General features: G+C 50.5%; 2 protein-coding genes across 2 annotated transcripts; one reads left to right on the top strand and one right to left on the bottom strand.

The window, feature by feature from the left end:
* Positions 1–9,678: 9,678 nt before the first annotated feature.
* On the bottom strand, positions 9,679–10,104 carry IUM83_04753 (uncharacterized protein; the record flags this gene model as incomplete). Its single annotated transcript, XM_067928850.1, has 1 exon — positions 9,679–10,104. The coding sequence occupies one exon, from the start codon at positions 10,102–10,104 to the stop codon at positions 9,679–9,681; it is 426 nt and encodes a 141-aa protein (XP_067796164.1).
* A 2,009-nt stretch (positions 10,105–12,113) lies between these two features.
* Positions 12,114–12,565, top strand: IUM83_04752 (uncharacterized protein; the record flags this gene model as incomplete). The annotated part of the gene is made up of 3 exons (XM_067928849.1): positions 12,114–12,171; positions 12,240–12,484; positions 12,557–12,565. 3 exons carry the CDS (start codon positions 12,114–12,116, stop codon positions 12,563–12,565), a joined length of 312 nt encoding a protein of 103 aa, XP_067796163.1.
* Between the last annotated feature and the right edge of the window lie 87 nt (positions 12,566–12,652).

Here is a 12,652-nt window from a genome sequence, read left to right as displayed (position 1 = left end):
GAATGCGAAAACAATCCGGACCTCGGATTGTTTTCTTATGATCAACAATTCGCTGGACGATCCAGCGAATGTCTCCGCGTGCGTCTCGCAGCGGTGGTGGAGGTGGTGGAAACACGCCCCGATGGTCAACGCCGTGTTGACGACCAGGTGACGGTCTTGGAGTACCTTCAGAGCGCGGAGGTTGCCGCTCTGTATTATCGTGTCCCGGCTGTGGCGGTCTTCCAGACCGCCTTGAACGTGCCGGTCGGGCTGTAGGCCCGACTGTATTAACTGTCCCAGCGCGTAGTCGCGCTGGAGAGGAGGATTTCCCCTGCCGAGTCTGTCTCTTCGGGTCAGACGAGCCACTTGGCTCGCGGTGGAGGTATGGCTTTAACCGCCCGACATAAAATGTCGGGTGGAACCGCATGCTAGACGGTATGTCTAGCGTGTATGCGTTACCGTGGCGTGCCAGCACCGTGAATGGCCCGATGAAACGCGAAGCAAGCTTGCTTGCTCCGAAATCGGAAACTGCATATTTAGACAGGTTTTGAGTAGATAACAAAACCAATGAACTCACTTTGAATTCATTTGTGTTGTCCCTGCCAACATTATCGGCATTCAGCTTCTGTCTATCCACAGAAGTTGCAATCGCGTCCTGGACAAACCGAATTACGGCTTTTCTGCGATGGATGAAGTCAATCGCATCCGAGCTGAACGAGTTCAGCTCGCTCTCCGCAAGAGGCACGGCCTCTGCGTGGTTCTTCGCGGTGTCTGCGCCCTGCGCAGACCCGTGGTCCTTGTTCCTTCTGTAGTCTGTGCCCTGCACAGACTCGTTCTCCTTGTTATGGGTGTAGGTGCCCTGCGCCGACCCTTGGTTTTTCCTGCCGAGGTCTGCGCCCCGCGCAGACCTGGTTGTCTTGTTCCTTGTTGTCGCGGCTGACACTGTGCAGGTGTAAGCGGCTTTCTGCGGCTGCTGTGTTGCAGTCGTAGATCCTCCCCCACTTAAAGTGGGAGCCACCACTCCGAGTAAACTCGGTAAACGTGGATGCCGCATGGCATTCACATAAAACGGTGTATGCCCGGTCGAGGCATGCACCGAGTTGTTGATGGCGAACTCCGCCATCGACAAACACTCGCTCCAGTATTGGAACGAGTGAGCGTAGCTCTTCAAAATGTCGACGAGCACGCGATTCACGCGCTCGGTTTGACCGTCCGTCTGCGGATGGTCCGCAGTCGACATTGAAAGTTGGCTCCCAAAAAGTGTAAACACTTCTTGCCACAGGTGCGCTGTGAAGCGTGGGTCTCTGTCCGACACGATGTCGGACGGCATGCCATGGTGTTTGAACACCATGTCGACGAGCAGACGGGCCGTCTGCTTCGCGGTCACTTCTGCCGGCACCGCAGCAAGATGTACCATCTTGCTGAAGCGGTCGACGAAGACCACACACACAGGCTTTACGCGTTGGCACACCTCGCAAGCACGGACGTACTTGCGCACCCACTTATACTGGTGGTGCCATTAGAAGTCACGCGTGAGAAGGACGTATGTCTTCTCACGTCCGAGATGTCCCGCAGACGGGCATCGGGATACTCGTACATGATCCTGAGTCGCAGGTCATGGTCATTTGGCACGGCAACGCGGTCCGCGTTATCGTCGACTGCATTATAAAGAAGCAGTCCGTCGTGCACCCGATATCGGTGTGCACGCGCACGAAGGTGCTTGGGCAACTTCTGACGAGCCTTGTCAGAAGGTGCTGTGCCATAGGCCAACAAGAGTTTCGCGTCCGCGTCCGCGTCGTGCGCGTACGCGGCCTTCACATCGTCCAACAGAGACGATGTGGGTTTGCTCGATCGCATGGCGTCAATGACATTGACGTCAGCAGCTTCTGCATAGTCCGGCCGACGTGATAACGCGTCGGCCACCACATTCAATCTTCCGGGTTTGTATTCGACCCGGAAGTTATACTCCGCAAAGAATGAGAGCCATCTCGCCATTCTTTGTGATATGTGTGGCGACTTCACTGCGGTGCGCAGTGATGCATGGTCGGTGTAGACCACAAACGGTCTACTTCCAAGCAAATACACTCGGAACTTTGCGAGTGCGTATTTCATGGCAAGGAGTTCCTTGTCATGCACCGGATAGTTGCGCTCAGCTGGCTTCAGCTGACGCGATTGGTAGTAGACGACACGATCACGGCCCTCGTGATCGTGCTGCATCAACGCACATCCGATCGCGAAGTCGGATGCGTCACATACGACGTGGAATGGACGATCTTGGTCAGCCACTGCCAAGATCGGCGCCTCAGTCAAGCCCCGCTTGACTGCATCGAATGCCTTTTGGCAATCGGTTGTCCAATTCCACACAGCTTCCTTCTTGAGAAGCTGTGACAGCGGGCGGATCTTGCACGCGTAATCCTCCACGTACTTGCAGAAGTACGTGGCCAAGCCAAGGAACTGTCTCAGTTCCTTGACACTTGAAGGCGTTTGCCATTCATTGATCACTCTGACCTTTTCCGAGTCAGGGCGAACACCATTTTTCCCTACGAGACACCCGAGGACGGGTATCTCGCTCGCCCCGAAGACACACTTCTTCAGGTTCGTGTAGAGCTTATGCTTTCGCATAATCTCAAGTAGTTTTCGGAGGTGCACCCTGTGCATCTCTATGTCGGTCTTCCCGTCCACAGCTCGGTTGTGGATGAACACATCATCGAAGTAGCTCGGCACGAAGTCGCGCACCGAGCGCAACAAGTGCGTCACGCACCTGTTGAAGGTCGCAGGGGCGTTCTTAAGCCCCTGTGGTATTACTAGCCATTCCCAGAGCATGCCGCTTGGCGTGCTCACTGCCGTGAGAGGGATATCGCTCTCACGCATTAGGATTTGATAAAATCCATCTCGCAAGTCGAGAGCACTGTAAACGGTGCTCCCGGCCATCGAATCGATGATAACATCTTTTCGCGGTATCGGCGTCTGCGCCGGTACCGTCGCATCGTTCGGCTTGTTATACACATGAACGATGCGCCATCCGCCCTGTGGCTTTTTGACATAGAACGTCGGAGCACTGTGCGGGGACGTCGATTCCCGCACTTGTCCAGCTTTGCGACGACTTTCAAAGAAGTCGTCGATCGCCTTCACTTGATCTCGCGGCAGTGGCCACTGCCTCGTAACACAGTACTTCGTGCGCGGCACGAGATCAATCTCGTGCTGAATACCCTTATCCTGCGGAAACTCCGCAGGAATGTCTTCCGGGAGTACGTCTTTGTACTCCCTCAACAATTCGTAATAGGGACTCGACTTCAGCGAGTCCCAACCTTGTTCCTCGAAGCGCTCTCGCTTCGTCTTAGCACTGAGAGTGTTTTCACTCTCAGTGGTACTTCCCATGAAGAGCTGTCTCAGCTCTTCGCTCTCGCTCTCCGTTCTTTCGCTGTTTGAAAGAACGCAGACCTGCTCGATGCGTCCATCGTGCAAGTCGCGCGTGAAGCGCTTCCAGCTCATGTCTGGAAGCGAAGTCAACTCTGACGCCTTCGTCGGAGGATTAGCGAGTTCCATTTCACGATACTGGAATCCAGTATCGGTACGCGTCAAGACGTTCAGCGTCTCAACGCCCGGCGTCACCGCCTCTGTCTGCCTGGCAGACAGTTCTTGTAGCGTCTCGGTCCCGGATCGAGACTTGCGCAGCGTTCTTCGCATGCGCCGTCTTCTTGTTGTGCGGAGCCCGGCTCCGCACGGTGGTTCTTCTGGTCCAGGCCCGGCCATGGACAGTTGTTCGCCGGCGGACCCCGTCCGCGGGCACGTGGTATCAAGCCCGGCTTGACCGCATGTAAATTGCGTCAGTGCGGTACGTTTGCAACCGTCCGCACTGTTTGCAGCGTCAACTCCCGGAGCCGACGCGTCGTCGTCGACCTGACCTCTTCGGGTCCGGGACTGTCCCTTACACACTTGAACGTGGTGTTGGTTCCCGGAACCAGCACATCTTTTTCTTCTGACGTCGGCAGTATTGCCAACGTTGGTTTCACTTGTGCGCGCCCTCGCGCACTTCCTGGGCACTCCGGGACAGCAGCGTTAAGCGCTGTCGCGACTGGTGAGCCGCGCGCATCTGTTGGTGCGTGCGCTGCGGTAACAGGGCCATCGCTCTCTGTTCCGCTGTCGCGTCCGAAGCGCACGAGCGTGCGCTTCTTCCAGTCTATCACTGGATCATGCCGTGCAAGCCACGGCATGCCCATTACTACGTCGAACTTATCGTCCAGGTCCAGGACGATAAAGTGTTCGACAAACACTCGTTGTTTGTACGAGAAGCGCACGTTCACGACGCGCTTCTCGGTCTTCACGATGGCACCTGTTGCCAGTCGTACCTCCAGAAGACTTCGAGGTACATTTACCTCCTCGAAGTCAAGTCTCGGCAGGCTTCGTAGTCGAACAAAGTTGTTCGACGCGCCTGAATCTACCAGAGCGCGAAGAGAGTCGCTCGCTCGCTTCGACGTTACCTTCAAGATGACCAGGTTCGGCCTGTCATATTGCTTCTTGCAGCGAGACCTGGTCTCACTGGGGACTGCAGTCCTCAGTCACGCGTGCCCAATGTCGGCACGCGTGACAGCATTACCAGTAGGGCGCCCCGCGCCTACTGGATGTTCACGTTTTTTGTTTGTTCGCGGCGATGCCCGGCATCACCACGACGGCCACTATTGTAGTGCGCGGGAGCCGTGCACTCTCTGGCAAAGTGACCGATCCTTCCGCAACGGAAGCATCGCACATTACTTCCGTGCTGCTGGTGGTCAGCAGCCGTTGCATCCAAGAGGTCCATTGGTTCCGGACCTCCCGTGCTCACTACCGGGCGCGGTTGCGACCTCGACACGTTCGCATGCGGTTTAGCCTGCCGCAGGCTAAACCCTTCTTGCATGGTAAGAGTGGTTGCAGCTTCGAGAGTACTCGGGTACTCTCGGAAGAGATAGGTTTTCACAGGCCCATCTCTAAGTCCCTTCATGAACGTGACGACTTTAGTCGCCTCGTCTATCGGGTTGGTCACGATGTTCGAGACCAAGTACCGTTCACGCTGCGCGTAAGCACGGACGTCATGCTTGCCCTGCTGCGAGTCGAGGAATTCCGCCCTCGACCGGAACTTATTTTGCGGGGCTCAAACGCTTGTTTGAGCTCCTTTTTGAACACTTCGTACGTGCTGAAGCACGTAGGATCGGAGAGTCGGCGTCCATACGCCCAACTCCTTGCGCGTCCGCCAAGGCAGGACATGGCGAACGCGACCTTCGACAGCGGGTCGACGATGCGTCGAGCCGCTATGGCTGTGTCGAGTTCGACAAGCCATCGGAGGAGAGGCTCGCCCTCTCTTCCTCCATAATTGCTTACGCTCAATTTTAATGATTGAGCACGCGGTGTCGTCCCCGACGACGCCGTCGCTGAGTAGGCCCAAAGCCTACTCAAACAAAAACATCCTGGATCAAGCGGTGTTTCGTCAGTGAGTGGAACGTGTTTGGCCTAACAAACACTATAGTGGCAGGCACAATCCCATATAAAAGTCCAACCGAGAGATGAACGCAGTATTCAAGAAGCCTCACCCCAAACTACGACAATTTGTTTCAACATTTGCGAAGATATCCACGGCGCATGCACAGCGTCAAGCCAGTATCACACGCGGTCTCCGCAAAAAGAAGCAGCGTCCTCCCCGTATTAATATGCCGCCTGCCCCCGACTTGACATTGTTTGAAGTCCCTCCTGATTCGGAAGACGAGGTCGATGCTGGTGAAAAAGCCGTACATTCTGACAACTCTATTGAATCGGATCACGGTGGCGAGGGTCCCTTCTCTTCGGAAGATGAAGATCCCCCAGGAAACGCGCATACTGCTGAAGAAAGAAAACGAAGTTGATTAACTGGAAGATTGGACTATCGCTAGCTAACTAACTAATTATCAACTTTTACCTAGCAATCATTAAGAGCGAGGAATCCAGATTCGACGTTCTTGATGTGGTAATGTTTCTGACTCAGGAATATCAAATCCCAATTTAGTGAGGGCTAATATAATCGCTCTTCTATCAACATTCAAGGCTTGTGCATGTCGACAAATATATTGACAATGACGACCGAAAGATGCGAGTATGCTTGGAATGTTTGGCGTGTCCGCAGTGGTTTCTTCGAAGTAAATATCATTTCGAAGTCGCCATATCACATGGAAAGCTATAGCAGTATGAACTCCCCACAACATGATGAACAACTGATGATTGCAGCGCCATTGACAGTCAATATCACGAGTGCTTGGAAATAATAGTAGTTTCCATGAGAGAGGTTTGGTGAATGCTGGATTCCACGGTTCCCATAGCGTATCCCACGTAGCCATCAGTGACGGGCATGAAAAGAAACAGTGTTCCAGGGTTTCAATCGCTGAACAAGCGCTTCTAACACACTGTTGAATGTTGGGATTTAATGATCGTAAGAAATATAATCTTGACCCAACAATCAGGTCCCCAAATCACCGTCGAAGCATTACATCGTGAACCATAGCGACCAAACAACATCTTAGACTCTCGATACCGCTCAAGGTTGTGTGAATAAGTCTTCTGGGACACCCCAGTTCTTGCATGGGGTGGGTCACCCTTGCTTGTTCTGGTTGGATTAGTCTAAACCAATCTTCGGTTTGGTAGTAACCTCCTGAATATTTGTGTTAGCTGACGATACAGCCCGAAAATATCACTGAGGTTCACTCTAGACCCGATGACGCTGTCCAGAACTTCACAAATCTGACGAAAGAATGCAACTGGTGTTGGCCAGTGATGGGTTTCATCCAAGAAATCAACAAGACACCACTTCTTCCTAGCTGCAAGGTCACGGAACAAAGCCCGACATTTAATAGATCCCATTCCAACAGGGTGTCTTGGAGCATCTCTGTTAGGCAGTACCTGAAACTCGATCGATGTGTTCCACCAAATAGGATTAAATAATCCGAATTGAAGTGTTTTCATTCTATTGTAGTGAAGCGTATATCTGTTAGGCCACTTCAATCGTTACCAGATTTTGAACAAGCATCTCCACCATGCAGGGAACATTGCAACTCTCCATCCAGCAGGCCTGAGAGGTCTTGAAATAAGAAATCACCAGACCAAGGGCGTCAATATGCTCCAAAACGCATTTGCAATAACTCCGCGATTGGACAGTACCAAACTGATGAACTCATGTCTCCATGTCCTTCCAAAGCGCGTACAGTCTGTTGAAGAAGATTTAGATGCTGTCTCCGTATGCTATCAGCAATTACAGGGACACCAATGCCATCCATTTCCCGAGGTAGGATAGCTAGGTCTCGCTTAACAATGTGTATTCCTCCAATCCCCACATTGACATGATTATACAAGATGTATCGCGTTACAATAGCTTGCCAGCGTTTGATAAATCGGATCGGAATGATAACCGTGGCCGTAAAATACTATAACACAGATAAAATCATCACCTGAACGATGAGTCGGCGACCCATGAGTGTGCGGGCTCGGCCCTTCCATAATCGAAGACGTGACATTATCCGTTTGTCGAGCTGGTTTGCAATTTGTGTTTACATGTCAAAATTTCCAAAGGGAATTCCAAGGTACTTCACTGTTTCTCCTTGATGAAGTGATCGCAGTGGATCAATTGTAGGAGCAGCTCGATGATTGTTGAAACACATGACGACAGACTTATCATGGTTCAGCTTTGCCCCAGATCCTTTGCAATAGCACTCTACCAAACGTAGCTGTTGTTGAAGGTTGTCAGCGTTGCCTGCAAAAAGGATGGTATCATCCGCAAAGAACGCTACTGGAATTGAGATTGTTGCGTTAATCGTATACCTGCTTCTCGATACGCTCGAAGCAGATTTCCCAGTGATTCTAGAGCAAGATCAAAAAGGTACGGAGATATTGGATCACCTTGTTTAACTCCGCGTGTCGGTCGCAGAGGATCCAAGGCCCATCCATTTATCATAAGCGAGCTCATTGATCCGGAATAGAGTAACTTAATCCATGCTAGAATCGTTGGTCCAAACCCTTGTCTTTCCATCACTTTGAACAAGTAATCGCGGTTTGCTCGATCGTATGCTTTAGCAAAGTCGAGAAATGTCGCAATATCTTTTCCCTGCCGACAGGTTACCAAGTGTTGCAGATCTCTTACTAGCATAACTTGATGGTGGATTGAACGTCCAGGGACGAAGCCTTGTTAATCCGAATGAACATTGTGCTTGGGCGATGGGCGTTTGTTGGTTAAACACTGACTTCAGGAAGTGTAGATAATCTTCTTGGGTTTTCCCCAATTTCTTCAAGTGAAGTTTCACCACTCTATCATGGAATGACAGGGCTGTATCCACATCACAATTCGCAGCAAGAATACGATTCCATAAGTGGATTTCAGCTAACTCCATAAGTCTTTTACCACCACGAGCCATGTCTTCACCAAACGCCATGGGCCAAGCCAGGGGAAATGTTCTCAGCGATTGTACATCCAAATCCATATTATTAGATTTGGTCAGAAGTGACTTCACTTGGTCGAGATGTTGCAAGCTTTGCTGAACTCTATCGTCACGAGCCTCAAGATGCATTTCTTCTTCCGATGCAAAAATGTCATGGTCGATCTGCGCACTCACATCCACTTGTTCCGATATAGTTGTTGCACGTTTCTTAGTGGGGTGTGGTTGGGAGTTCTCTGCGTTACGTTCTTCCTGAGTGATTGAGATAGTTGGGACTATCAAGACGCCAGTCGCGGAAGCAGATTCCGGTTTAAACGTGTCCAACCCATACTCCAACGATGTTAACGCCTGGTATGGATTTTCATCCGCAAATGAAGGCTCGTATCTTTTAAATCCCGTTTCAAGGTGACTTGCATTGTTCACATCTTCTTCTTCACTGAGTTCAACATCCATCTCGATATCTGAGCGATGTTCAGACCATTGAGGCTCTGCTCGTGTGTTGGCAGATCTCTGGTCAATTGGCTGGGATACGTTTACGCCTAAATTCGGAGTATAGTACCCGATGATGCGTTGCTGCTGCCACATCCAATCCATTCCTTGCTCATTACTTTCACCACGTGACGTCACCTCCAAAGCAAGAGCCTCCGCTGTTGGTTAATGCACCGTTTGGTCTGGTTGGTTAATTGGGTTATCAGAAGTCCCAGTATTTCCATCGGTCATACTTGGGATCGGATGAGCTGCAATACTGGTCCCATCAGTAGTGTCTCGTCCACCACGGTGATGTTACATCTCCAATTGAGTTGAATCGGATAGCTGCACTGAATACCGCGACTTTCGAAATCCTGACGCTCTCACTGGCGGCAACGTCGAGCGTTTCCATGCGCCACATAGTACTTGCCACCGAGTGTCAATTGATTCGCTACGAATCCATGAGCTATCAAACAGGAGGGAGCTGTTTCTTGCCCGAAGTAAAATCGCCAAGTCGGAGTAGAAACTTGAGCGTCCAGATTGACGTCCCGTGGCGTGAAATACATTGAGCGTGCTCCAATATCACACAGTCCAAGATACAAAGCGTTCCAAGTTGCAAATGCCCGAAATATCAAGGTAGAACTTCTTCGAAAACAGCGACTCCTTCTTAATCTTGAACCTTTTTCCAAGAAGAGTGACTTCTTGGCGAGCTTGTCTTCTGACTCCAGTGTCCTGACGTGAATGAGCACATCTCCTGAGGCCATCTTCTCCACAACAGCCACTTCACGACGGGAAAGCACTTCTTTCACCACACCATTTCCGTTGTCATGCAGAAAGACTTCAGAATGACCGGGGCTGGTGACGATGAACAGTACGATCCTGACTCAATGACCACAGCATGCGTCGTCGACGGAGGAGTAAATGCTCGTGCGCTTGTAACCAGCGAGAGATAATCCACAGCCGGCGTCTCCTTGCGCTCATACATCTCCACGAGATGCGAGGCGTTCTCATCCGTCAGACGCGGCTCCACCAGAAGCGCTGCCGTCGAGCGGCGTTGACGCATGTACTCTTGCGAGCGCAGGTGATCCGCCATGGAAGGTGCCATTGACTCGAGAACAGGGTTAGGGTTCGTCTTGTGCAGTAGCCAGCAAAAACGATTGTCACGCAGACTGCTGAAGACGTGCACAAGGAAATTGAGGATATCGCGAATATGGATTACTTTTCCCTTCATCGGGAGGGTGATGTCGATTTCGACGACTATAGCGACGTGGAAGAGTGGTCATTCTAGTTGGTGATGCACACGTAAACACGTAACGCGGCATGTATACCTTAATACAACAAAACTTGCATTAAACCCGCTAATATAACTTGCTCATGACAAGTTTTCTTCGTTACCCGAATGTTTGGACTTTTACCCGTAAAAAAACGTCCGGGTAAAAGTTCCGGTCAGGGTGGTATACGGGTAGTGAAAAACTCTGCCGTATTGAATAACAAGGGTGTAATCCCGTATGCGGTACTGTAGGTATGGTTGTTCGATCACTTGTAAAGGTTGAATAATTGATTGTCGAGTGCTTGGTGGGCCTAATACAATATTATTTTTATTATACACATAAGCGGCTAGCACTAGTTTTAACGACTACAGAGACCGAGCCCTCTATCATCACCTACAATACTCAATATAAATTTTCCCAGCCCTGGTCGAGATGGCTAGAATGCTAGTTAGTGAATCCATTTAAGTGGATGTTGAGGGGGGGGGGCACCATAGTGTCGAGTTGGAATTCGTGGATAGCTAAGTGCGAACACAAGCCCCAACTACGAACCCTGACCATTCATAGCTGCAAAATAAGCAGCCGTGAGGATTTCGTAGTACTGTGCTACTGAGCTAATATTGAGCTCTGTCGGAGGTAAAAATTCATTCTTTAATTAGCGAAGTTTTTTATGAGGTCGTTCGTTGGTGCCCCCATCGCGTTGTGGGAGTCCATGCAAGTGGAATTGCACGGAAGCTACTCGGCAGCACGTGTCTTGGAATTGGCGGAGTACGAGAGTTTGACTGGTTGGAGCCACGAGATTTTGGTGTTGGTGGGTACCCCTCTCCCATGTTTAGTGGTAACTCTGCTGGTCGATCTATTGCCGCTCGGGAACCCTTCTAACGGCGTGGGGGCTAACAAAATGTTCTTTGTTCGTCAATACTACATCTTCGTGGTGATGACGTTCTTTGCGATACATCAGTTCCGCGTTGGCGTTCGGGCACTTCCATTCCCCGTGGCAAGGGCACATGGATATTCTATAGCATTTTCAGCCTTCACTGTGGGAATCACGTACGGTTTGATAGGGGCCATTGGGTTTCCCCTGCCATTCACGATCTTATCAGTATCGCCAATGTGGTTGCTGCTTACCTCGACGGCGATAGTGGTTGAGTGGAGGAACAAAATGCGCGAGAATCCCCCGGCTGCAAAATTGGTGACTGACATGGTGAAGTTGTGGCTGTGCGACGCACTACTGGCATTCATTTACCCACTATACTTCTACATTTTTACCACACTTTCGAGCGATGGTCAGACTGCGTTCTCTCTATTACTACCGGTGATAAAATTATGTATGAGAAACCTTTTCGCTCGGATGGCTGAACATCTCAAGGATGAGACGCCGGAGATTGTGGTATTCAACGCGGAGCTATTCAACTCGCTCTTCGTTTCGTATTGCATGCAGAGTTCACCATCGTTTACGACTACATTGTTGATCATGATAGCAAACGTTGTAACAATGGCATTTTCCTTACGTGATATTGAGCGTTCTCGTTGGGGACTCAAAACAATCGAGCATAGAATTGACGAGGAATGGCAGCAAAGTAGTCTCCGTGGTCGTACCATCGCTAATTTTTCAGGAGGCCGTCCGCTAACAACTCTTCAGCGGGCAAGTAACTTGCTGCAGCAGGAAAAGAATCAGACGAATGCTCGAGTCGCCACCCCGGCTGAAATAATCCACATGGCCTCATATCATGACATCACAAACGGGGATATAGAGCGCAAGAAAAACACGTTGGCTCCAAAGCCAGCATCGTTCACAGTAATGCCTAAAAAACTGTTTCCGAATTCTTCGCGCCCACTACGCTACTTAGGCCAAAGTCAACGAGAAGCCATGGTTCATCCAACTGTGGATGAGACCAAGCCGGTTGAAAATGATCTTTCCACAGTCCCGCACACAGTTATATACACTTGCAAAGTACAACGGCTTCTCTATATGGCCGAATTTCTCATCCTTCTGAAATACGTCGAAGTAGTTATTCCTCTCGTCTTCAGTAAGTTTGCGCGTTTAAACGTTGTCTTCTCCATTTCGGTATTTACTTATGTGCCGCTGTCTATTCAGCTATTTACTTGATCGCCACGTATCAAATGCCGAACCGAGCTTACTACGCCGTGTTTGATGGCATGGACCAATCGCTGCTTATCCAGACTCTTGGCCATGTGATGTTTTACTGCTCGCTGCAGCTGGTCTCGCTCTTATTTTTAATTGCTAAGCTGCAGTGCATGCTTGGGATCCGGCCGACAAGACAACTCGCATTCGTTCTAGACAAACAGTTCCATTGGGTGCAGACCAGCCTCATTGTTTGGGTATTGTACAATGCGCAAGCATCTCTCCAGCACTGCGGTAAGTCAATGTTATCGTTGTTGTTTTACTGTCAGGCAAGCTGAGGGCCGTTTTTATCAGGCTACGACTACACCTTCCGGTTTGCATGGCTGAGAACACCAACAGATTCAAGCCGAAATGAATGAATCAAT

The sequence above is a fragment of the Phytophthora cinnamomi genome (assembly GCF_018691715.1).
Source record: "Phytophthora cinnamomi strain GKB4 chromosome Unknown Contig17, whole genome shotgun sequence".
NCBI classification, from domain to species: Eukaryota; Oomycota; class Peronosporomycetes; order Peronosporales; family Peronosporaceae; genus Phytophthora; species Phytophthora cinnamomi.
This window is presented reverse-complemented; position numbering and strand designations above follow the sequence as displayed.